The sequence below is a fragment of the Aquarana catesbeiana genome, linkage group LG05, assembly GCF_042186555.1.
Source record: "Aquarana catesbeiana isolate 2022-GZ linkage group LG05, ASM4218655v1, whole genome shotgun sequence".
Taxonomy (NCBI): Eukaryota; Metazoa; Chordata; class Amphibia; order Anura; family Ranidae; genus Aquarana; species Aquarana catesbeiana.
The window spans coordinates 635,717,451-635,744,957 of NC_133328.1; the positions used below are offsets into that span (position 1 = coordinate 635,717,451).

Genomic DNA, 27,507 nt, shown 5'->3' on the forward strand with positions numbered 1-27,507 from the left:
CCATCCCTTCCCCGGCACACCATGACCCCCCCCCCCCCCCGGTTATCCAGACCAGATATGTGTGTGGGCCGATTGAACCATAGGATGGGCAGATGACTCTGCTCTGTCTGTCAGAAGCACCCACAGCAACCAATGCTGTTTTGGATGGAGTGGGGGGAAGGGTTAAAACCTCTGTCAGGCTTTTGTTCTGAATGGGGATTTTCTTGTTTTTCTAGTGACCACCATCATTGGTATCGTAAGTTTTATAAGTGGCTCCCCAAGGATGGTCAACCATAAAAACCTAAGAGAGGTTGTAATCCTTCCCCACTCCATCCAAAACCTTGTCCACTCAAATGATTGCTCTCTTTACTCGCAGAAACCAAAATATGTGAACATGTTCATTTCTGAGTATGCCAAAAGGTCCTCCAGACCAGCCAGGAGCTTTATGTTGGTCACTCATTGTCCCATACATAGCTGATTGTCACCAGAGATCCTCGGGGGTGGGTCAAGGACAGTCAGGCTGCAGAGTAAAAGACTAGATGATGCTGCATGTCCTCCAGACAGGAAATGAAGTGGGCTCTATCTGACTTGCTGCAGCTTCTAATGCACATAGTGAGAAGCTCCCAGTGTGCAGTGAAATCAGAGGAAGCCATTTCCGTCCAGGAGAGGAGCCGGTACAACTGTGCAAGGGAATGTTGGAGGTCACATTTTAAAGTGTGCATTGTTAACTCATTGGAAGGACTGTAGCTTTGTACCATTGGGGTACCATCTGATGCAGCTGTATAGTAACCAGTCCGCTTCCAGGTTTTATCGTCAAAGCTTAAATGAACAATCTTAAGTTAGAAGCTGGTTACTAAGCACAACTACCCAAGATTCTGTGCGCACCAGTTTTAGTAAATCCCACCTAAAACGTGTATCGTCCTTTCTATACCGTGTTTCTAAACTGATACAGGACCTGGATACCAGAAACTACCCACCGAACCAATAAAAGCAGCAGGATCTTTTACTGCAGCTATTTACAGCTGTGTCTATAAACGGCACAACTTCCATACATTCCTCTGCCCGCCTTCCCTGAAAGATGATAGGGCTAGATATCCCAAGGAAGAAGCAATGCAAGAAAAGTGACCCGCACTTCTGAGCCTGACTTGGAGGAAAGAGGCTTCTGTCTATCAAAGGAACCTAGAAGAGTGATGGTAGAAGAAGACCAAATGGTCCATTGAGTCTGACACTGTCTGAGTATAGATCTATGTTAGTCCCAAGCATGTTTAAATTCTCTTACTGTTGACTGACTCACTATCGCTGCTGGAAATCTGTTCCAAACGTCAACTACTCTTTCTATGAAATAATACTTTGTAAGGTTAATCTTGAACTTTCCTCTACTTTGAGGTCATGTCCCCGTGTTCGTCATCTTGGCTTCATGTTGAAATTCCTATGCTCCTAAACCTTCTTCACCCCCTTCATGGCTCTAAAGGTTTCAGTCATGTCCATCATTTCCCTTATTTCCTCCAGACTGTACATATTAAAGCAAACTTCACCCTAACACTTATCTCTTATATGTTTCATATATCTCTTACTAATACAGGATGACAGCGCTTGCCAAAAAAACTCAATATGTGTATATCCACTTCCGGACCAGTGACCTAACCATACAGCACTGGACTTTCAGTGCTTATACCGGGATGATGGCTGCAGTTGCAGGCCCCATCCAAGTACCGTTTCTTACCGTGTTATTTTTTTTTATTCGCACCAGTGGTTGGCTCTCTTGTTAAAGCAATCCTAGCAGCTAACTACCTGCTGGATTTCTTTTACAAGCAGAGGGAAAGGGAGCCCCCCCCCCCCCCAACCAGGAGACTCAAGCATCCAGCCGGCCCTTCCACCGGCTGATTGGAGAGCAGAGCAAAGACCGGATCAGCTATGATAACCTGGAAGTGATGACCTGACTTATGAGCAGTCTTCAATGTACTGAGGCCAACCAGTCTCCCCTTCAAATTCCACCCGATATCGGTGTCCAGCATCACTCCAGATTTGGCAGATTTACCTATCGGCAGATGAGAAGGAGAAATGTCTATGGCACCCGCTCACCCTATAATTTAATCATGAGATACTTGGTTTGATTAAGGTTTTAAATGTGGATGTTGGATGATTGCAGTGTGTGTGGGCTGCTGGTTTTCTTTTTTCTATCAGCTACAACCGGATTAAATAGAATAGAAATGGAAAATTTCTGCTCCCAAATAGGGCCGCAGGCTGCTGTTGCATATTTTCCCACCTATGCACCTGTCATCCCCATAAGCCCTGTAGCCCCATCTCCTAATAACATGAATAATCCTGATTGTATTATCGCATAGAAGGCCCTATGTCCCTCTATTTACCTGTAAATACCCCCCCACCCAAGTGTGTCTCCTGTATTTATGGTGTAATGACAGCTGGTGACGTGTGACCACACCTGCCGAGCTCATCTCCCGCATACCAGCTGTCATATATCGTCTTTGTGTCTGCATCCTGCGGGGGCACTCCGAGCACACAGACAGCTGCTGGACACCCACCAATTCATCCATCCATCTTTTCACCCATGCATCCGCTCTTCTACCCATATATTCACCTTCCCAACCACCCACCCAGCCACCCATCCATCTATCCAGCCGCCCATCCATCTATCCAGCCGCCCATCCATCTATCCAGCCGCCCATCCATCTATCCAGCCGCCCATCCATCTATCCAGCCACCCATCCATCTATCCAGCCACCCATCCATCTATCCAGCCACCCATCCATCTATGCAGCCACCCATCCATCTATCCAGCCGCCCATCCATCTATCCAGCCGCCCATCCATCTATCCAGCCGCCCATCCATCTATGCAGCCACCCATCCATCTATGCAGCCACCCATCCATCTATGCAGCCGCCCATCCATCTATGCAGCCGCCCATCCATCTATCCAGCTGCCCATCCATCTATCCAGCCGCCCATCCATCTATCCAGCCGCCCATCCATCTATCCAGCCGCCCATCCATCTATTCAGCCGCCCATCCATCTATTCAGCCGCCCATCCATCTATCCAGCCACCCATCCATCTATCCAGCCACCCATCCATCTATTCAGCCGCCCATCCATCTATCCAGCCGCCCATCCATCTATCCAGCCGCCCATCCATCTATTCAGCCGCCCATCCATCTATTCAGCCGCCCATCCATCTATCCAGCCACCCATCCATCTATTCAGCCGCCCATCCATCTATCCAGCCGCCCATCCATCTATCCAGCCACCCATCCATCTATGCAGCCACCCACCCATCTATCCAGCCACCCACCCACCTATGCAGCCACCCATCCACCTATGCAGCCACCCATCCACCTATGCAGCCACCCATCCACCTATGCAGCCACCCATCCACCTATGCAGCCACCCATCCACCTATGCAGCCACCCATCCACCTATGCAGCCACCCATCTATCCAGCCAGCCATCCATCCATCTATCCAGCCAGCCACCCATCCATCTATCCAGCCAGCCATCCATCCATCTATCCAGCCAGCCATCCATCCATCCATCTATCCAGCCAGCCATCCATCCAGCCAGCCATCCATCCATCCATCTATCCAGCCAGCCATCCATCCATCTATCCAGCCAGCCATCCATCCATCCATCTATCCAGCCAGCCATCCATCCATCTATCCAGCCAGCCATCCATCCATCCATCCATCTATGCAGCCACCCATCCATCTATGCAGCCACCCATGCAGCCAACCTCCCATCTATCCAGCCAACCTCCCACCCATTCATCCACCCTCCCATCCATCCTTCCACCCATCTATCCATTCATTCACCCTCCCAATCATCCAGGCATCCATCCACCCTCCAACCCAACCACTTATCCATCCACACACCCATCCCCCCCAAACACATCCATCCATCCACCCACTCATCCACCTTACCACCCATTTATCCCACTAATCCATCCATCCATCCAGCCACCCACCAACCCATCCATCCAACCTATTGTCCTATATTTCTGGTGGCTGAACAATGCACACCTTCCAGTTCCATTACGTTGTTCTGAGGATTTTTGAATGAGATCCATTCTCCCCGGGAATAAATAGGAACCAAGAGGAACAGCTTGTAGGAATTCATACTTTATTCTTTACATATTGCCCATTTATATGTCTGACCTGGAGCATTGCATCTTCAAAGAGAAACTCCGAGGCAAATAAACTGGCAAAACAAACCAGGATAATGGCGCCACCTTGAGGGAGTTCCTGTATCTGCAGCATCTGTCTGCAGAAAATGCAGTTTCATTGGAAAGTGATGGCAAACCCTAAATTTTAAGCAGCTGCAGGAACAGAAGGAAAGTGTTCCAATGGGGAGGGAACATTTGTTCTGATGACCAATCTCTAAGATGGGCTTTCCCCTCACGTTTGGGAGATTTCCTCTCACATCCTTTTATGTCAGTAGGACAGAAAGTAAAAGAAAATCTCCTATGTTATCACTTGTCAAACAGTTGTCAATAACTTTGTACATTTTTTTTTTGTCCACTCTGGGCTGACCTACGTTGATTGTGTAAATGTCTCCCCCATGTTTTTTTTTGTCTGTACTGCTTTAAAATACAATAAAATTCTTCGAAAAAAAAAAAAAATCTCCCCAATGAGACATAGAGGTTACTGTATAAGCCTTCCCTACTTTATCCATATCCAATGGATTATGCAAAAAAGAAATTGCGGCCCCGAGTATACTGTAAAGCTGAAGTTTAATCTGATTATATTTTACTTTCCCTTGTTCCTCTCCCTCGAGCAACATGATCATGTAATTTTTAAATAAAACCTTTTTAGTTTTCAATATACACCATATTTTAGACCCAGTGACATCATCACTGAGTCTCTGTGCTTCTCTATGATGACATCATAGAGAAGCACAGAGACTCAATAATGACATCATAGAGAAGCACAGAGTCTCTGTGCTACTCTGTGCAATGCAGGCAGATCGTGGCTGTTGGGAGGGGCCGGCAGGGTGCTGTTCATTGCTTCCTGAAAACATCACAGCCCCCCGGTCTCTTCTCAGGAGCCCTCAGTCCTGATACAAGCAGTGAGCGGGCTCTTGGGAGGAGTTATGCAAATATCAAAATACCTTCATGGGTGAATGTCAGTATGGAGGAGTAGGCAGGTTGTATTTGCATGAAGGCTTCTCCTAGGTAACGCCCACATGTGATGCTGAGCCTCTAATAATTAAAAAAAACGTAAATTCATTGAATTAAAGAGACAGGGGAGGGGGTATCTATACTGGGCGCCATGTTCTATGTGTAGCTGTGTGGTCATTGGTTAGTTTGGTTAACAATTGCTCTTTCCCCATACAGTTCCTCAGAGTCCGGACACTCTCTGGCCCCACCTACTTTTGCCGGAACGGCACCACCTTCAAGGGGAACTTGCTGGAAAAGTTCATTCTGGTGGACTGTACGGTGGTCTTAAGCGGCACTTACAGGTAAGATATAGGTGAAGCTCTTAGAAAAAAAAAAAAACATTGTTACGCACCCCAAATTCACCATAAGGTTTTTTATCCTTTGCATGCTGCTTAAAAGAGAAATTCAGCTTTTTTTTTTTTTTTTTCAAAAATTATACTTAGGTGGATGCTTCATCTGTTCTCCACCAGGTCTAAGACTGAGAACCAAGTGATCAAATACTGTTGATCATTCAGTTCTCAGAGCTCCCTGAGCAGAGAGCCGATGACTGTGAGTCGCCGGCTTTCTGCTTCCCCCCACCACCACACGTTCACTGGATCGCTGAGCTGTGGAGGGGTGGGAGGGAGCGGCTGGCTCAGGCTCTCAGCGGCTTGCTGAGAGGCTGAGCCAGGTGCCGGTCCAGGGTTGTTGGCGAATCCCGACTTTATTGTTGCGATCTTGTCCCAGCCTGTGACATCTCTTTTTTTTTTTTTTATAATCAGAAATCATAATCATACTTGCCCAGCTGGATGCAGCATCGGTCCGATGCTGCATCTGTCCCCTGCCAACTCTATCACTGAGAACCGAGCAATCAAACACCGCCCATCGCTCGTTTTTCTCACAGCTCCACTAACAGAGAGCTGGTGACTGTCAGTCACCGGCTCTCCGCTCAGCCCCCCCCCCCCACGCTCCCTGGAGCGCTGGGCTGTGGAGGGGGTGGGAGCGGCCGGCTCAGGCTCCAAGTGGCTCACTGAAAGGTTGAGCCCGGGTGCCGGTCCAGGCATGTGGGCGGATCCCAAACCATATGGTCGTGATCTTTCCCGAGCCTGGACCGGCTCTGTGACGTCAGCAGACGGTGGACTTCAGCCCGCTCTCTGCTGAAAACGGGTCCCTGGAGTGCAGAACAAATTGCACCCCTGTGATCCACAGAAGTACAGCCAAACTAGCTCTGGCTGTACTTCTCCTTTAATTAGTTGCTCAACCATTTCCTGACCAGACATCAGTAAAGCCCTCCCGTACATGCCCAGACAGATTTTTAGCAGAGTCAGTATGCATCAGTCAACTTGACAATAACTCTGAATAATTTTACATAAATGAGTCATAGAGCTCTTGTAAAACGACTTAAATATATGTTTTTTCATTTTTTATAAGGAGTTTATTTGTTATACTGTTTTATATATAGTTTATTAAGCCTATTCTGTTTTTTTTTTATTACAGGCTGACATTTACAAAAATGTAAAAAAAAAAAAATGTGTACTGTAATTGTATCTGATCGTTGCAGTATTAAACCTGGGGCACACTCCCACCTTGAGACTGCTGTGGCCAAAAATGTATCTAACTCCAATATTAAATATAAGAGGCGGAGCCGGGTGCCGGTCCAGGCATGTGGGTGGATCCTGACTTCCTTGTTGCGATCTTGCCCGAGCCTGCGCCGGCTCTGTGATGTCAGCCAAAAGCGGGCTTCAGCTCCCTGGCTGCTGAAAACGGGTCGGAGGAGTGCAAAACGAACTCCACTCCTGTGGTCCACAGGAGAAGTCCAGCCAAACAAGCTCTGGCTGTATTTCTCCTTTTTAAAAGAGTACGTCACCCCAACATTTCATAGAGAAAAAGTATCCTGTTCTCTGTATTGCTTGCTTTGTGGGAAATCCCTGGTGTTCCCGCCAGTCCCTCTGCTTTAAAACTTAACCACACTAAGCAGGAGAGCATAACATGGTCAGTTCTCTAGCCATGTTGGGAACTCAGCCTGCTCTCCTCCAATGATCAGACTTCTGCTGACGTGCCCCGCCTTCCCTTTCACAGACAAGACAAGACCAGTGTGCTGTTGTTTCTCCTCCCCCAGCTCTCTGAGCTCCTTATGCAGCTGAGAACAGTTTATGTCATCACTTATAAAAGGGGGGGGGGATATTTATAATGGTTGTTTAAATCTGTACACCAATGTTTTGCCTTTCATTTCTATTTTAAACTGAATGGGTTGTTGTACAAGGTGAGGGTTTTCATATACTTTAAATGTGGTGGCTGCATTTTGTTCAGGCTTTTTATTTTCTATTATGTTTTATTATGACCTGGTGATCCTGCCAGTTACACAACTCCTGCTCTATGGTGACAAGGCTCACACATTATACTGTATCTATGGAGGAGAGTGCTGTCACTATAGTCTCATGATTTAGACTACAAACACCCCCCCCTCCCCAATCTTAATACCTTGGAGGTGTTATGTAGTATGCAGAAGATAGCTGGAAAAGCTGATAACAGGAAGTGGCAAAGACACTGGAGTTCTGGCAGGATCAACAGGTATGTTTCTGTGCTTGTTGATAATGTATTTAGCCTGAGACAAGAAAATGAATGCAGCCACATCTAAGGACTAGTAAGCTGCTATATATCATATTGTTCTAGATCAGTGGTCTCCAAACTGCGGCCCTAGGGCCAGATGCGGCCCTTTGCTTGCCTCTATCCAGCCCTTGGGACCATAGGCGTGCCCACAGGGTGTGCCAGGTGTGCCTGGGCACACCCTAATCACCCCATGTGCATTAGCATTATCCAGGGACAGCACCAGGTGGGTAGTTGGGGGTGCCAGTGGCCAGTGTAAATGCCCCCATTATATTAAAGGCTAGGTTGAACAGTAGAAAAACGTTACACCCGTATTTAGGGCGTAACGTAATATGCTCCCAATCAACTGTCTCCCACCACCAGAGCCCCCTTTCTGTGACAGCAGGTGGTGTTCATGTGTGCTTGAGATTTAGGGTGCACACCCTAATGCAATAGGCTGCGCACACCTATGCTTGGGACACTATTCCTCCAACTCACACCAATGGTGAGGCTCCATTCCTCCCACTGACACCATTAATGGGGCACTATTCCTCCCACTGACACCATCGATGGGGCACTATTCCTCCTGCTAAGACCAATCATTGGGTACTATTCCTCCCACTGACACCATCGATGGGGCACTATTCCTCCTGCTAAGACCAATCATTGGGTACTATTCCTCCCACTGACACCATCGATGGGGCACTATTTCTCCTGCTAAGACCAATGATTGGGCACTATTCCTCCCACTGACACCATCGATGGGGCACTATTCCTCCTGCTAAGACCAATGATTGGGTACTACTCCTTTCACTGACACCGTAGATGGGGCACTATTCCTCCTGCTAAGACCAATGATGGGGTACTATTCCTCCCACTGACACCATCGATGGGGCACTATTCCTCCTGCTATAACCAATGATTGGGTACTATTCCTCCTACTGACACCATTGATGGGGCACTATTCCTCCTGCTAAGACCAATGATTGGGTACTATTCCTCCTACTGACACCATCGATGGGGCACTATTCCTCCTGCTAAGACCAATGATTGGGTACTATTCCTTCCACTGACACCATCGATGGGGCACTATTCCTCCTGCTAAGACCAATGATTGGGTACTATTCCTTCCACTGACACCATCCATGGGGCACTATTCCTCCTGCTAAAAACAACAATGGGGAACGATTCTTCCTGGTAACATCAATGGTGGGGCAGTGTTTACTCACACTGACCACAGTCCCGCCCCCCTAAAGCCTGAAGAACAGTAAACTGGCCCTTTGTTAAAAAAGTTTGGAGACCCCTGTCTGAGGGTTTAGATACACTTTAAAAATGATTATTTTTGTGGGTGACCACAAATCAAATAAACTGTGAGCGCCGCTCGAAGCTGTCCTCCTGTGGTGCTCCGGTGACTCACATTGGGTCAGCACTGAGAGAGCCCGTCCCGACATAGTGTACCTGCTTGAAAAGAAACACAAAAAAATAAAATAAAAACGGCACAGGTATAAATAAGAGTAAAAGCAGCTTCAGCTCAATTGCTTCCAGGGCACACCACTGACGCGTTTCACCTCTACCGACAGTTCTTAGTCATAGGGGACTATGACTAAGCCCTGTGGGCAGGGTGAAACGGGTTGGGGGTGGGATGGCCTGGGAGTAGTTGGGCTGAAGCCACTCTTACTCTTCTCTAGACCTGGGCTGTATTTCTTCGAGTGCGGCATCTCATCTTCTTTCTTTATGTGGTTGTTGTATATTATGTGAGCCTATACTGGTGTGGTGGTGGGGGGGGGGAGGGGCTGGGCCCATAACAAAAATATGCTTGAGTATGTTCAGGATAGACTGGTTACACAAGTATGTTCAGGATAGAATTGGTGACCTCCTTAATATATGGAATTGTCAGTACAAATGAGTATTTGTATTTGACCATATTTATGAAGCATATGTGTGCGTATATATAAGCACATGTTTTTTTTTTTTTTTTGTTTTTTTTTTTTTTTAATCTGCCAGATTTTTTTTATTTATTTACATTTGGATAAAAAAAAAACCCTTCTTGGAAACCAATGGGTTTTGCCAAAAGAAATAATTGGCAGATGACAGGATTGCCCTTTTTAGTCAACAAGGACATACCTCTGTAGTATTTAAAATTTTGGCTCCGGGGGGGGGGGGGGTATTGATTGGATCAGTTTGCTATTAGGAACGGGCAGTACTCATGGATATTTGCGTTTTCTGCCATTCTACCCAATCCAGTTTTTAGGCTTTTGCCTAATAGATGACCACCAACAAGGGCAGTCTTAAGAAGGTGGAGGGACTTTTTAAGGTACCTATACGCAACCGTTTATAAAAACCCTCAACATTTATTGATATTCACTGACTATTCAACCATGCATGGATGTTGGTTGATAGTTCCATAAAACAGCATTTTAAAAGCTTTTAAAACCAACATGCACCAAAAAAAAATAACATCTATGACCCCTTATTGCAGTGTGAAAACCCATCCACAGTAATAGTATAACCAGAATGTCTTTCACTTATGAGGGTAGATTATATAACTCTAGAATTATATGGATTAGTATATGGCTGGCTGTCTAGTACATGAATCACAACACCTAGTAAACTGTGGAGGGACTGCAATTTCTTGACGCGTTTCATTTGTACAGTTCTTCAGGAGAGGGGTATTCAAAATAGATGTTGTAGAAAGAACTGCTGATATAATTTAGCCAAAAAAAAAGATGTGGATGGAAGATGCTCCCAAGGAACAGTGGACAGAGGAAGCAAGCCAAGGTAAAAATGGGAGACCCATAGGTGTGTGTTAGGTGTGCCTGGGCACACCCTAATCGCCCTGTGTGCTGCAGATTCCCTCTGCCCCCCTGACAGAGCTGCTGGCTTCCCTCCTTTCCTGCTGGCTGTTACTTCAGGCACAAAAGGGGATGTTTTCAAGATGAAGAGCAAGGGAAGGGGCCAGAAAATATGTAATTTACAGGCCCCTTCCTTTTTCTGAATGAACACAGTGAGCGATCAGTGCCCATCACTCACTGTGTTCATTCATAGCTGTGATTACTATTTTTCAGTTTGTGAATGAGCAGGAAGCCGTTCAGCACAGGGCACTTCCCAGCTGAGGCTGCATGTGTGTTTGAGCTTTGGGGTGCACACCCTAATGCAATAGGCTGTGCACACCTGTGGGGGGACACCAAGTCCCAATAGCGAGCCCAGGGAGATGCGCCACATAAAAATCTTTATCTCTGATGGCACGACCAGGAAAAAAAGAATACTCAAAAAGATTCCCCTCCTAGATGGTGCAAAAATTCGCTGACCGCACAAGCAGCATACCAAACAGAGAGCTACTGACCAATCATATTATGTATGTGATATCTGTACTGTTCATACACTCTCATGTTGGGGGACATTTTTTATGTGTTTTTTTTTTTATTAATGAAGAGAAACTTAGAGAGAAAAATGATTTTAACTGTCTTTGTCATGTTCTTGCAGTTTCATGTGGTCATTTGAGAAGATCCACCGAAGCATGGCGCACATCTTCCAGGGCGAGCTGGTCTCCAGCTTTGATGAAGAATTCCGGGTCCTTTTCGCTCAGTCAGACCCCCTCATTCCTCCTGAGAGTGCTTTAATAGCTATGGAAAAGCCATATATGGGAATGGTTCCTTTCGCTGGCCCTCGCCCATTCTACGAGCGAAAGCTGCAGTATATGTTCCCACGGGATGACAGTTCTCAGAACTCATTCAACTCCTTTGGGGTTGACCCTGACCGGCATTTCATTCACCATGGCTTCAGGAGAGAAGACATGATGAGACAGACGATGGAGAACGCGGCCATGAGGATGCAAGGGCAGGGCATGAGGTTCCCTGAGCCGGCACAGATGTCTTTTATGCAGAACAAACACCTGGACATTGATGCTTTTAAGAGGCACAGCTTTGCCGAAGGTACTTTCGAGAACTACACCGCCTCAAAACAGTTCTCAAGGCAAATGTATACGAACACTGACAATAATGAGTACCGGTTCCAGTCAAGCCAGTTTCAGAAAAGTCAATTTATCCAGATGGAGCGCCCAGGGCGGACTCAGGGACTCTTTGAGAAAATCAGAGGCAACAGAGGATTGCAAGAAATGGATGAGATGGACTCGAGGTTTCCTCCTTTCAAAACTTTGCAAGGAGAAGGCAACTTTGCTCTTGAAGGACCTCACACAAGGCTTAGCTACAACCCTTCAAATTCATCCCGAGAGGTTCGACATGGTTCAGACCAGGTGGTTCTTGGGGACGAGGGTAGATTTGGGCAGAGATCACAATCGCGGCAGAAATTCATGTGCCAAATATCACCCACGCATAAGCAGGGCGCAGAGCAGAGACAGTTTTTCCAGGACCAGGATGCTGATAAAAAATCCCAAGACAACAAGCAAGGTTTACGCAGCTGGCGTATCTCCTCATACCTGAGTGGTATTCAGCCGGACCATGATGAAGAAGGGATGCCAATGAGCATAGAATCAGAACCCTTCGATGATGCACCTGTTGAAAGACCAGCTCCACCAAACCCTCATGACTCACATATGAGGTATTCTATTGATCCTATCCCTCCATACAAGCCTGTATTAGCAGTTCATGATGTCCCTATGGTAGTTGAATCACCAAAGGAGATAGCAGTGTTGGAGAAGGAAAAATCAGTATTGGAGAAAGAAAGAGAAGATACTTTCCTATCGAGACACGATTCTTTCCGGACACGGACCAATCCCTTGATCCAAAGAAGTTCCCGTCTAAGATCATCACTTATATTTAGCAACTCCAAGGTAGAGCAGCACAGTTCTACTGTCGAGGCTATGCAGACAATTCAGAAAGAGCAAAGTAGCACTGAGATCGTCAAAGACAATGAGATTTTAAAGAAGTCCTCTAAAGTGGCGGAGATTTTAGAGAAATACCGAAGTGTTAACAAAGACGGTGAAACTACTGCAATGACAGAGGCCAAAGCAGCTGCAGCAGTCATCCAAGAGGAAACGGGGGATGGAAAGAAGAAAAGCACTGAAACTGTAGCATTCAAATCTCTGGAGTCTAAGTTGCTGGACAAAGATTCATTTAGTCGAACTCTTCTTGAATCCCAGTATCGTTCCTCAGTTACTTCCAAGTTCCAAGACCTTTTTAACAAAGAGAAAGTTACTAGTTCCTTCACCAAAATTGAGCAGAAGATGTCTAGTTTTCATGCAATGGAAAGCAATATCCCTGCTCTTCCCGAGAAGGAGAGTGGACCCATTATCACTGAGGTTGTAGATCCTCCTAAGCCAGCAGAGATTGAACCACCAAAGTCAACAAATGGTGTTCGCTCTGGTCTTACATTTGGTAATGCTCTAGAAAGTATGTCACAAAACCCAACCACTGTCCCATCTACTGCACCCATCACCTCCTTGACCAAGTCAGAAGAAGAATTGTCCAAGTCAGAGACTCCCTTGGAGTTTATCCGGAAGGGGTCCATGAGACTAAAACAGTTTTTGCAGTCCAAAGCTGAGAAGAAGGCAGATGAAGATTTGTCTTCTGATGCAGCTAAAGTCGAAAAACAGAATAACGCACTCAGACGACTCTCTAAAACCGACATCTCGGAACCTATTCCTATAGTGGACACGGAAGACAAGACCACTAAAGTCATATCAATTTCTCCTCCAAAAACGACATCAACCACTCAGAGCAGGTTGTCCTCTTCAACCTCAAATGTCATCTTCAGCAGTAACCTACGCGATGATACCAAGGTGATCTTAGAGCAAATATCTGCAAACAGCCAGAAAAACCGTGCAGAAATGGCCAAGCAATCTCAAGCCTTGTCCACAAACGATTCAGAGGTGACATCCCATAGCACCAACTCGACGGAGACCAAAGCCGAACAGATCTCTAGCCCCGACGACTCTTCTTTAGCTAGGAGCGGGAGCTTCCTAAGTAGGAGTCGTTTTGCACGGCCATCGCCAACCTCAACAGAAGATAGGGACAATCTGCTGAGAAGAATGGAAAGCATTAGGAAAGAGAAGCGAGTTTATAGTAGGTTTGAAGTATTTTGTAAAAAGGACGACCAGCAAAACCAAGCTGAGGAGATCGAGGAAGACCCAAAGGACAGGAAAGGAGGAAAATTCATGCCCAAGCTTTTAGGGAATTTAATTAAGAAATGATTGTAGACGGGGTACTGATAATACAATCTGGTGCCAACCCCGCCTCATCTCCTGAGGACCTTCTCATGTTATCAAAGCCAGCAAAAATTTAAAATATTGGATTTTTTCCATAACTTATGTGGGATCCTAAAGAGATGCAACAGATTACAAACTGAATACACAGAGATAAGCGGTTTACTTGCCAACTGGCTTAAGAACAAAATGATAGGCTTTTTTTTTAATTTAGTTCTTCCAAGCCTTTTACCAAAGAAATGTCTCCACATGTGCCTGGAACATGAAGCACTGAGCAGCCCCTACACAACGTGTCTTTTTTTTAGTTTAGAAGAAAAAGATAAAACATTTTTTATAGTCTTCTCAACAATTCTGAACACAATAGCTTGATTTACCTTCAAGATGTACACCAGAGCTAGAAGTGTTTGTCCAGCAAAAATCTCTTTTCTTAGTTTTGGATAGAGCGAGGTAGGAATAGAACACCTCTCAGGTTTTTGCTGCTATCTCGTACTCCGTTAGAGAGATCTCCCTTCATTTTCTGTCAAGTGCACAATAATGTCCCCAGACAGGAAGTGACGGAAAATCTATGACAGTGACACACAGTAAAGCCGTTGTTCTATTAGAATATCACTACCCATCAGAAAATGCAAGGGAAGTGACGTTGCAAACAAAATTGCTTATTGCGCATGCGCTATGCATTCCAGCATGGCCGCTATGCGTTTCAATAGGTTTCCTAATGTGACAGAACAGGAAGGCGGCAGCGGACATCATCTTACACCCAGGCAAGTCTTCAATTCCACACTTATTTTAGCAGTTAATTCACCTTATATACTGAAATAGACTATTTCACCGCGACAGAGTGAAATGGTCTATTTCAGTATATAATCCGTTTTCCGCCGAGCAGTGCGGGGTGTGCCAAGATGGCCGTCGCCACCTTCTGCTTATTTGCTTGGGTGTAAGAAGATGTCCACAGATGGCTTTATGTTCTGTCAGATTAGGAAACCTATTTGAAGGCGTAGCGGCCATGTTGGGACGCATGGCTCATGCACAGTAAGCATTTTTACTTAGCACGTCACTTCCATTACATTTTCTGAAGGGTATCGGTATTCTGATAGGACACCGGCCATTGACGGTTTGAATTCCTGTTGAATCGGCTGAATTTTGAACCGTGTATGGGCAGGCTGAATGTGCCCAATTAATGGATCGATCAACTTTGGGTACAACCAGCTTGTCGCATTTTACATGCGATTATTGCTATATCTATTATAGCTGATAGCAGTAATCACTGTGTTCTCCTGGCGGAGATGACTTCCCCTGCCATCCCCGCAAGGGGAACACAATGGCTCTGTGGGAGGTATCCCCTTGATTCCCCCATCAACACGGTCAGCGTTGATGGGGGAATCAAGCGATTTTCTTTCCAGCAACCCGTGGTTGCCGGAAAGAAAATCGCTCTGTCTATGGCTGGCCTAAGTAAAGTGATGACAGAGGTTTTAACCTTCCTCTACTCTTATTTCTGTCTGTGTTGCTATTGTAGATAAACCCTCACTTCCTCTCTGGTGAAACCATTGTCATCAGGACAGGAAGTGGAGAGGAAATCTCTCTAACTGAGCCCTGGAATAGCGATAGAAACCCAAAAGGGGTCCTAATCCTTCCCCACTCTGTCCGAAAATAAAGTTTTGACTCGGCATACACTTAAATTTTTTTAAATCAGCAATTGGCAAGCCAAGACTTTTGCCGTCATTGTGGAATCATAAGCCAAGATTGCTGGGACTGCAAGTTCTTCAGCAGCTGAAGCACCTTCAGGCAAGTTAATTCTGCGTTTACAATTGATGCAATATTGTATTCAGCCAGACTACAGAAGCTGAATAGCCAAATCATGCTGGAGAGTTGTAGAAAACATTGAGGGGTGAAAGCATTTTTATAGATGTGTTTTGGGCACAATAAGAACCAGGAATACATTCAGCCGCAGTCGCTGTTTTTTTGTTTTTTTACAAGCTGTATATATATATATTTGTTAGCAGTATACATGGGTTCTTTTCCGAAATTTGTATTGTCATTCCAGAAGTCACATGGTATTATTTTTGTATTTACTGATGTGACCTTAGCTACAAAATTTTGGCTTAATATTTTAATGCCACCTTGTGTTTTTGCACATATTGGAGTTTAGCAAATGCTGTGTTGCAAAAGAAAAGAAAAAAAAAAAAGGCAAAAAAGAGTTAGAAGCCCTGTCCACCAATCCGGTTTTACTCCTGTCTAACATTAGCACAATATTAAATGCTGTCATTGGATTGGTTGGCGCAGGGCAAAGCTCTTACATGCAAACAAATCTCTGGTTTTATAGCTTAATTTTTGTTTCTAATGGAATAACTTGAATTGGGAGAATGGATTGTCTTAATTTAAGCAATGAGGGGAAATGTGAAAAATGTATTTTTTTTTTGTTTAAAAACAAGGCACACTGCCCAGAAACTGACAAAGGGCCCACTGATTTATTATAGGGTTAATTGGCATAGTGCAGTGGCATATGGTGAAAATGTGTCCTCTAATAAAATGGCCAGGTCCAGCCCGTTCCAAGGCTGGGCCTCAATGGGACATAGTCTGGTGGCTGCAATGAAGACTGGACCAAAAGTCTACACCCTTTGTTGGTGCAGTCTGCGTCCTGGATGATCGAAGATAAAGGTTGAGATGAAAGTATAGCCATGTGAGTGCCAATGGATCCTTAAAGGATAGCTCCAGCAAAGGGCCATCCATCATGCAGGGAAGCTAAAACACCCACCTCAAGGGCCCATAGATACTCCTTAAATTCCTTGAACTGTTTACCAACTTTTCGGCCAACAAAGTTCCTGTCACTAGGCCCAGCACCTGATCGGAGAAGATGGAACTGAAGGTCATTCGGTTCTGGTTGGACTCCAACTTCTGAACTCCCCAGAAGTGGGTTTACACATTGGAGCTCCCATCCAACTTGTCACCATGTTAATTTTCATTTCCTGAAAATTGGCCAGGCTGTTTTTCCAACAGTAAACCCAGTCCGGGGAGGAACCAGTAAACTGTAGCTGTGTAATTTTTTCTTTTTTTTATTGCTGTATTTCATTGGCATGGAAAGATAATAGAACAGGGTGACAGTAATCATTCCGAAAACCTAAATCTAGGAAGTCCTTTCTCAACCCTAACCTTTAATATGAGGTATTGAATTAAAATTTACAGAGGTCATTAAAATTTTCATCCAGCACAGTTATGAGTCTCATGTTTGTGCTATGACTCTGATCCTTCATATCACAGCCCCACCCCCTTACATTACAGTCTGCCCTTTTACATCAGTGTCTTCAGTTCCCCCATTATTCCATAGCGCCCCCTTTTACATTGCAGCACCGGCTTTACATCAGAGCATCCCCTTTTGCATTACAGCCCCTTTACATTACAGTGCCCCTTTGCATCCAAGTCCCCGTTTACATCACAGTGCTTCTTTTACTTTGATGTCCTCCCTTTACATCACAGCCCCTCCTCTTTCCATCACAGACCTCCTCCCTTTACAACAGTGTCCTCAGCTCCCACCTCACATCGCAGTCCCCTTCCTCTTCACATCAGTGTCTTCTGTCACCCCTTTACATCACAGCCCCTTCCTTGCATCCAAGTCCCCCCTTACTTGAAGCCCAGCCCCTTTCCTTGCACCCACCGACTCCAGACCCCTTTATAGCCACCCTTACTTGCATCTCAGTCTCCTTCACCACCCCAGTCCCCTTACAGCCCTACTGCCAACAACCCTCCTCCAACCTTACCAGTTCTACCTTACACAGCAGGTAAAAGGCAGAAGGCACGGCATGCCTGGACAGAGGGCAGGAGCTGCCCTTTTCATGTTAACAGGTGATGAGTTGCTAGGATCAGCCCACAAAAAAAAAATAACCAGCTTGAGAACTTGAAAAGTTAGGCAGCTCCCCCCCTCTGTCTGGACATGCCATGCCTTCTGCCATCTACTTGCTGTAAGGATGAATGCTGTGGCAGCGGTGGGAGAAATGAGGATATGACCCGGTCTGTGTCTGGATTGAGGTCCACCATTTAGTGATGCCTGATCTAAATATTAGCCCTACCTCCTTAGACTGTATCATTATTCATACTCTAACTATAAACCTAGTTTGGCTCAAGCCCAATGTCCAACCTAACTATTATCCCTAGCTATTAACATTACTTGGACTAGAGCTCATTGTTGGGCAGTGCTGGAGACATCCATATAAAAATCTGGCTAGTGGAAATAACATTTTTATAATTAATAGATATACAGAGTTGGAAACAAGACATACATGACCAAAAAAACCTCTATGGCCCACCCACTCCTCCACTGCTTCTTGGCCTTGTGTTTAGGCTGGAGAGTTTGGCTGGGAGCGGTGCTGGATCAGAACTTCTGGATTCTGGATGTTGGAGAACAGCAGCTTTTACGAGCCACCCTTTCCTCTGGGTGCTTCTTTTCCCTCAGTTTTAGGCTGAAGGGTTTGGTCGGGAGCAACGCTGGATCTAGACATCTGGATTCTGGATGCTTTAGAGATATTGGTATAAGCGGTTCCATGCACCATGGAGGTCCTCTACCCGTTAAGGAACTTTGGGTGAAGAGTTGATGTATAGAAGAAAATGGAGCACAAAAAAGGATACATTTTCAAATAATAATTTTTCATTGTAGTTTCCAACACCTTTCAGTGGATACATAATTCCCTTCATCAGGGCTTAAAGATTTCTGAAACCGCTGCCACAATAATGGTTGCGGTGTGTGTCTGCATTTTGGATACAGAGCCTGCCGTCCAGTTTTCTGCATCTATATGGAGCACTTTGCAGGCTCGTACAACAGAAACACTGGCACACATTGAGACCATACTACAGCAGCTGTTTTAGACATTGCTTAGCCCTGAAGAAAGTGCAATTTCTAACGCTAAAATGCATTTTGAAGAGCCCATTTACATTCTTGAGGTGTGTCAACATGCTTGAAAAGAGAATTACAGGAATCATTTTTTTTTGTAGAATCATTACCTAGCTAGATTCAGCATTGGGCCCCGCCAGCTCTAACACTGAGAACCGAGCAATCAAACACCGTTGATCGCTCGGTTCTCACAGCTCCATGAGCAGAGAGCTGGTGACTGACAATCCGGCTCTCTGCTCTGCCACCACCTCCCCCATGCTCACTGGAGCGCTGGGCTGTGGAGGGGGTGGGAGTGGCCAGCTCAGGTGACGGTCTAGGCATGTGAGCGGATCCCCACCATGTGGTTGTAATCTTTGCCAAGCCTGGACTGGCTCTGTGACGTCGGCAGACAGTGGACTTCAGCACGCAGTCTGTTGAAAACAGGTCACAGGAGTGCAGAAAGGTCATGCATTGTGTTAAGGTATACCAGCCTTTTTTCAACCTGGGTTCTATGGAAGAACCCTAGGGTTCCTCCAGAGGTTGCAAGGAGTTTCCTGAGATATGTCTTATTGACCTCTCATTTGATGGTGCCTGCGTGGTTTCAAGACCTGCAAAGCCAGCAGCACGAGACCAATTATCTTGTAAGCTGTTTGTAAGGGTGATATTCTGGCCACCACTGTAAGGGTTACATTCTTCCTACTAACCACCAATACAAGGGACATTTTTACCATTGGCCACCAATAGTTGAATGGTTCCTGAGACCTGAATTTTTATTTTTTTTTTAATGGTTCCTCTGGCTTAAAAAGGTTGAGAGTGAGGTAGACCATGGAACTTAATAGGCTGCCAACACACCAAAACGCCCCCAAAAATCTGATGTGCTACAAAATTTGCAACACAATGCACTGTAGTCCATTGCAGTGCACAGGAGCACAGGTGTGTTGCCTTACTGCTTTGGGATGTTATTCTAAATGAATGGCACCACAACGCATGGTAACATGCATTTCCTCAACACATAAAAGTAAACGGGACTAAACTCGAAACGTTGCTAGCGTTTTTGTGGCAGAAGACACTCTGACTTTTCTGGCATACAACAACTTGCCCTTGTTGATATTTTTTTTTATTTGCACGCGGATTGCTGCATGGGATTTATGTTGTCTGTGGTCAACCAATGACTAAAGTGAGGACTCTGGACATGGCAGCGCTGGAATGACCAGAGGGGAGTATGGACCTTGCATAGATGGAAGACATACTAATGGCCCAATTTATTCTTTTGCATTGTTCACCTATTTGGTGCTCCATTTTCTCTACACTTTCAGGCCAACCTCCATGTACACAGCTCACCCAACACAGCGCAGAGGATCCCCCCCCTATGTAAGAACCACCAAGCCCCATGTCTCTGTTCTCATGGCCATTTGTTGGAAAAGGACACCCATATGCACTTACCCTAAAATAATGAGGCCATGGCTGCACTGCCAGTGTATCGTTCGATGTCACCGGTGTAGCTCCAGCCTTACTCTTACAGAACTCCACCCTGAGTTATGTTTTTGTAGATCCCTTGTTTACTATTACTACTGATCTGTGTGCAGTTCTGTATGGATTTCTATAAGGCAGCAGAGGGAAATAGAGGTACGAGGAGCAGAATTTGCATTGACTACTATATGCTGTACAGAACGGGAGTCACTTTAATGTTTTTTTTTTTTTTAAATTGTTTTGTGTTTTTTTTTTTTTTTTTTTCCATTGAAATGTCAGAACTGTCATGTCGGGTGTGAGTGGATATTTAAATTTGGACTGACACAACAAGCAGCGCTGAATGTGAAGGGTCTTTAGCATGAAAGGCTATGTAATCCCTCTTCTCATTCCTTCCCTCTACCCGTAGGGGGCAGTATACCAGAGTGTGTCTATGGTGCCAACCACACTGCTATTGGCTCAGGTGTATTATGTCATAATAAACTGTTCAATGCATTTCTTGTTCTCTTCTTTCTTTCAAGTCACTTGTTTTGTTCTTAGGGATAAATCACTTGTCGTCATCCTCATATAGGAGGATCTACAATCTGACTATGTGTCAGGAACCATGATTTAGACGGAGACAGAAAATGCAGGAAAAAAATCACACCTTTTTAATAAAATGGTACAAATAGTAAACATAGTCAAAACATAGCCGGGGTTCGGTAGCCAAAGCGGGTAGTCAGAACAAGCCAGTAAATCAGGAAGCCAGAGATCAGCAAAGTTGGAGGCAGTAGACAGGATCAGGAACCAGAAGGAACGTCAGCCAGGCAAGTCTTCAACAGGAACATATTAGAGAGTCTCCAGATACGTTTGACCAAAGTCAAGGCACGGAAGGAATGAATCAGGCAGTTTAAATAGCCCAAAGGGGCTGGCTGTAGGCTGGACTGACGAGCAGGAAATTATGTGAGCCACTGTGGAACGATGAGTGCTGGCAATTAACAGCTGAGCAACCTGAGTGCTGAAAAGGGGGGCTGAGAGCCCAGCCCTAACACTATGTTTTATAATTCTGCATGTTCAGAGTAACCACAAGAGGGCGCTGCAGGTGACCTCTGTATCCCATCATGAGGAAGTGCAGGCTGGATTCCAGAATTCTGTATTCAGCAGTCCATGAACACATATGCTATGTTTGCCTACCCCTCCCTCTGAAAATGCTGGTTGCCTGGCTGTCATGTTGATTCTCTGGCTTTAATACTTGGTCAGCATGGTCATTGGTCAGCACGGTCTAGTGGCTGTGCTGACCTATGAGCTTTTGCCATTGCAAACATTATTATGGTTGTTTTGCAGCATATGGACATGGCCGCTATTTACAGTGGAGAGGGGTGGCCAGGATATTTGGAGTTAATTTACTTTTTAATTTTTTGTGAAAAGGGTGGATAAAAATCAATAATTTTAAAAACAATTTTTTAAAAATTAATTTTTTTAATTCAACCACTTGCCGACCGGATCACACCGATATACGTCGGCAGAATGGCACGTACAGGCATATTAACGTACCTGTACGTTGGCCTTTTAAGACGCGGCATTGTGGGAGCGCCGTGAGCTTATTGACTCGATTATAAGCCTAGGGTGAGAAATGCGCAGCTACTGTAAGTGGGAAAGAGGGTCAACAATGCCCATTTGCAGCCTCACTGTGCCCATTTGCAGCCATGGGTCCCCCGAACTTCAAACTCGGTAGTTAAGGGTTCCTAGATGCCCCCTAGCTGCAGCCAAAATTTGGGGTCTCTGGACCCAAAGAGTCCCGAAATGACATTGCTGCAGATGGAAACAGTTGACGAATTTGGGGCCCCCGTATCTCGGGGTCACTTGGTGCTATGAACCCTAAATTTGGTGTGCAAACCCAGTGGAACTAGCACTACAACATATCCAAAGCTGTAGTAGCACCAGCTAGCCCCGAGATACGGGGCCCCAAAGTCGGTTGGGAAAATGTCAAGCACTTTTCTGCAGCAGAGTATGACATTTTCCGAACCGACTTTGGGGCCATTTGGTGCTAGGAACCCCAGCTTTGGATATGTTGTAGTGCTGGGTTTGCACACCAAATTTGGGGTTCCTAGCATCAAGTGGCCCCGAGATACGGGTCTCCAAATTCAGTTTGGAAAATGTCATTCTCTGCTGCAGAAAAGTGCTTGACTCGAGTATAAGCCGAGGGGGGCATTTTCAGCACAAAAAAATGTGCTGAAAAACCTGGCTTATACTCGAGTATATATGGTAAGTAAAAAGAGATACATAATAAAATCTGGTAGCAGAAAGGGTCACACAATGAGATCAACATATCAACTGGCCAGGCAATACACAGTGTGGGTGGCACGAAGGAAAATATTTGTCGGTGCATAGAGCCGGGAAGGCATACAAGCAACTATACGAGAGACACAAAACGTATTCATAGATGCAAAACTATGCAGCAAAATAAAACTTTTACAGTAGATCGGGAGGCAAGGCATCCCGATGGCCAGCTTGGCCCAGAGATGGGACACTGAGGTAGGGATAATGCAAGCGAGGATATTCACAGTATCAGAATAATACAGCCCATAACTGAGCTAGGTATATGAAGAAGGGGGGACAGTCAGAAAGGGAGAGGGTGGGGGGGGTCAGGTGTCTCTAGTGCGAGAGAAGAACGAGATCAAGAGCAGAGAGAAAGGGAACAGACAGACCTTGCTTTCCACCCAGGGAGTAAAATGAATTCAGGAGGTCAGCCAGACTGCGAAACCTAACCATGCCCACTTTTAACTACACCCACAAAAGTTCCCCCTCATTTTTACCAACATCCAAAATACCTTGAGTGCCATGAGAAGAGGAAGGATGTGGCATGCGTAGCGTGCTGAAGCAAATTGTAGGTGTGGCCAAATTGTGGAAATGGAGGGTAGGAGTATCGGGTGCATTTGTCAAAAAAAAACCCTGAGCCTATGTTGCTATAGGTTAAGAGAGTGTAAAGCACAGAGGTCGGAAATAAGTAACGCACAGAGTTCAGGGGTCAGGTGTAAGTACAACTGAAGTTCAGGGTGTTTACCATAGCATTCAAAAATTGTGCCCAGAATTCAGCAGATGGTTCAAAAATTGGCACTGTGCCCAGAATTCAGCCTTCACGGCTGTGCTGCTTTTCTTCATACAGAAGAGGGGAGGAGTCATGGCCGGGGGGGCAGGATGGCAATTTTTCCCAGGCTACTCTGATGCCTGAAAGAGGGTGCAAATATGTCCAAGGCACCTGTGCAGTTCCGGACGGGACCGGCCAGCTCTCTTGTCTTCCCTCTCACCTCGTTGTCCCAATGGAGAGCTCCACCCACTGATCGCTGGATGCTGGACTCAAGAGCAGAGAGTCAGCCTGAAGGTACCTGGATGGGGGTGTAGGAGTAAAGGGGGGATAGACTGGGGAGATTATTTCAAGGAGGAGGAATGGGGGGTTGGGGGATTCCTGCTAGGAGGAGGTGGTTATGAGGAGGAATGGGGGGACATTTTGGTTTATGGGGGGATTTGACCCCCTGTACCCTGCCCTACTGACCTCCTGTCTTCCATCCTGCTGACCCCTGTACCCTGCCCTACTTACCCTCTGTCTTCCGTCCTACTGCCCCCCTGTCCTCTGTCCTGACCCCTGTATCCTGCTCTACTGACCCCCTGTCTTCCATCCTGTTGACCCCTGCCCTACTGACCCCCGTCTTCCGTCCTCCTGACCCCTGTACCCTGCCCTACTGACCCCCTTTCTTCCATCCTGCTGACCCCTGTACCCTGCCATACTGACCTCTTGTCCTCCATTAGTCTGACCCCTGTACCCTGCCCTACTGACCCCCTGTCTTCCATCCTGCTGACCCCTGTACCCTGCCCTACTGACCCCCTGTCTTCTGTTCTGCTGACCCCTGTACCCAGCCCTACTCTGCCTCGCTGACCTCCGTACACTGCCCTGCAGACCCTTCTCCTCTGCCATGCTGACCCCTTCATTTCACCCAGCTGACCCCTGTCTTCTGCCCTAATCACCCCTGCTCTTGATCCAGCTGATCTGTATAACTCTTTCTACCTGGAATTCAGCTTTAATCATTGAGTACAATATTACTGTGTGGCAGCCTGATGTTTAGGCAGGGTTGCTATTAAATTTAGTTGCCTTGGCCAGTTGTTAGGAGATCAATTGGTTCCTCTCTAAATCTGGACTTGTTGCACCCTTTCTTTTCTGTCAGTAGGTGGCGCTTTGCTGGTGACACTAGATAAGACAGGAGCTTTGCAATCTCAGACATGAATGGATGGGCGTCTCAGCCAATGGGCAGGTCGGGGTTCTGTGCTACCTGAACGGCCACCTGGACGGCTGTCTGGGTGGACGTGTGTTGTACTGCCCCGGGCTCCTAGGCCAGAAACCTAAGGTCTATCCCGGGGGCATCTGGCTGCTAGGCTATCGTAGGGCCTATCCAGGAGCAGGAGAGCAGCGTAGGGTTGGGACTGCAGACTTGTAGTCCAACCAGAAGTAGCAGTTTCATCAGCCGGGAAACCAGCTGTGTTCGGAGGTAAAAGGGGAAACTGTCGCCACTAAGGGAACATCCGCCTGTTACCGGTGACCATTGTGATTAAACGGAGGACAATATGAGAGCAGACTTCTCAGCAGCCGGGGACGGTGAAGAAGTGGGAAAACTTCAGCAAGTGCCAAGCCAGGGACCCATCGGGACAGCAGGGGTCACGCTTGAGGAGTATCTGTGAGTTCCAAGCCTGGAACCCAGCAGGTAAGCGGGGTGACGCTTGAGGAAGATACTGAGTGCTAAAAAGTGGAAGACCTCAGGGGATCCAGTGGCCATTGCATCTGAAGTCTAGTGAAAGACTTCGAGTTCGTTGAGTAAAGATCCACAGTGAGTGACTGTGGGGTACGAAGAACTGTTTGTGTTACCAATAGTTGAATACAATTACCGTTAGTAACTGCTACAAGATTGTTACCATAGGAGACAGCGGCCCTACCTATACAGAAGTGGTGTCCGGCTGGAGGCCTTCACCTGTATAGCTGTCTGCCTATAGAAGTCTCGGAGTCTGCCAATTATCATTGCATCTACCTAAGGGTGACCTAGCCCTAACCCTCTCTCCCACAGTTCTGTTCAAGAGACATTCAATTTCTTTGCATTCAAAAAGTGTCTGGCGCCCACCATTTCATCTTGCATTACACCCACCATGCCTTGCAACCCACTCTACACAGAAGGATATCAGCTGTCCCTAACTCTGGAGGTCACCTTTAGGCCTCGAGGGACTGGGGACTTTGCTACAACTCTCTGGCCTGCGACATTGGCAGCTTATCCATTCGTATGGGCTGCCTTAATTCAATGCATGTTACAGCACAACATCATACATGTACATTTTGGCACTGTGCCCAGCTTGAATGAATGGCAGTATGCATAATTAATACCTGGATGATTCCTGTGGGAGATGGAAATCACTGTACTAGTCGCCAATACTCCAGTGATCCTCACTTGCTTCTGGATGCCGTGGGGTTCCCATGGGTGCCATTCAGAGACCAGCTTGCATTTTTCACAATGAATACAAGGCGCTCTCTGACTGGATAAGGCGGACAATGTAACGTTCACTCCACACCTCGTCTGATTAGAGGACACTTTCACTGAGAACATACAAAACATTCTTTGAATGGTGCCTGTGACAAAACAGCGACCCTCTGTGTTTACTCTGCGGTAGGGCAGCCACTCGGCACAGGAGACAGCAGATAGCGAGGATCAATGTAGTAGCAGCAAAAACTGCAGTGATTCCCCACCTAGACAGGGCTCAGCTAAGTATGTCATAGATATACTTACTCTGCTTTAAGCTGGACCAATGCAACAATGCAAACATCCTCCCACCTGGAATTCAGCTTTAATCATTGAGTACCATATTACGGTCTGTTACATTGGCAGTCATTTGTATGGGCTGCCTTAATGCAATGCATGGTACAGCACAACATCATACATGTGCATTAAAGCCCAACTCCAGGACACCTCCAAAATTTCCTTGGCAGTTCACCTTAGGTGACCACAACTAGTGTCCCCATTGGAAGATTTCCCTGCTATTACTCTTCCGAGGACAACCACAATTTGGGCTTTTCTTTGACTTTCACTTGCAAATGAAGGGTAAACAGGACAAATAGAGAGGGCAAATCACCCTAATGGTGAAACAGACTGCAATCACAACTGACAAATATACTAATCCCTCTCCGCTCTATCCAAAACTAAAATGTTTGCCCTTTAGGTAGACTTTAAAGGGGTTGTAAACCTCAGACAGGGGATATGAACAAAGCACATCCCTCTATAGTGGGCAATTGTCTCATTCCACAGCACTAAGGAGCATTTCTGTACCTGAAAAGGAAGATGGCGTTCCAGTAACAAATGGCTTAAAGTGATTGTAAAGGTTTGGTTTTTTTTTGTTTTGTTTTTTAATAACAAACATGTTATACATTCCTGCTCTGTGTAAGGGTTTTGCACAGAGAAGCCCCGATCCTCTTCTTCTGGGGTGTCCCGGCGGCGCTCCTAGCTCCTCCTCATTATCGGGTGCCCTACGGAGAGCCGCTTTCCATGGGGGCACGCGTGCGGGCGCACTCACAAGTATCACTGCTGCGCCGATTGACACAGAGACAGCAGGACTCGGCCCCGCCCCCCGCGTCACTGGATTTGATTGATAGCAGCGGGAGCCAATGGCTCCCGCTGCTACCAATCTATCCATTGAGTACAGAGACAGCGCTGGAACGATCGGGCTCAGGTAAGAAAAAGTGGGGCCCAGGGGGGAGCTATCAGAAGGTGTGGCAGCTGCCCCCCTTTTTCTTACCTGAGCCCAATCGTTCCAGCGATGAGCACGAGCCCAGCGACTCCAGACGCTGTCTCTGTCCTCATTGGATAGATTGATAGCAGCGTTGTCAATCAAATCCAGTGACTCGGGGGGGCAGGGCTGAGTCCTGCTGTATGTGTCACGCTCCCTGCACACTCCCTGCACACTCCCGGCACGCTCCATGCACACTCCTGGTGCACTCCCAGCACGCTACCAGCACACTCCCTGCATGCTCCCAGCACACTCTCTGCACACTCCCAGCACGCTCTCTGCACGCTTCCAGCACCCCAGCACACTCCCTGCATGCTCCCTGCACACTCCCAGCACGCTGCCTGCACGCTGCCTGCACGCTCCCAGCACGCTCCCTGCACACTCCCGGCAGGCTCCCAGCACAGTAGCCAGCGGAGATCGGTAACCTCTTGATGCATACTTGCAATCGGGAGCTTTCTGATCATGTGACCGCCGTGACAGCCAATCACTACAGTCACATGACCCAAATGCCACCACC

The 27,507-nt window shown here is 46.5% G+C and overlaps 1 protein-coding gene across 1 annotated transcript in view; it reads left to right on the plus strand.

Moving 5' to 3' along the window:
- FAM83H (family with sequence similarity 83 member H) overlaps positions 1 to 20,690 on the plus strand; it is a 112,539-nt gene extending 91,849 nt beyond the window's left edge. The window contains exons 4-5 of the mRNA XM_073632401.1: positions 5,323 to 5,447; positions 11,194 to 20,690. Of these exons, the coding sequence (XP_073488502.1) occupies positions 5,323 to 5,447; positions 11,194 to 13,858 (2,790 nt within the window). The 3' untranslated portion in view covers positions 13,859 to 20,690. The remainder of the gene's footprint in view (positions 1 to 5,322; positions 5,448 to 11,193) is intronic.
- The last annotated feature ends 6,817 nt before the right edge of the window (positions 20,691 to 27,507 follow it).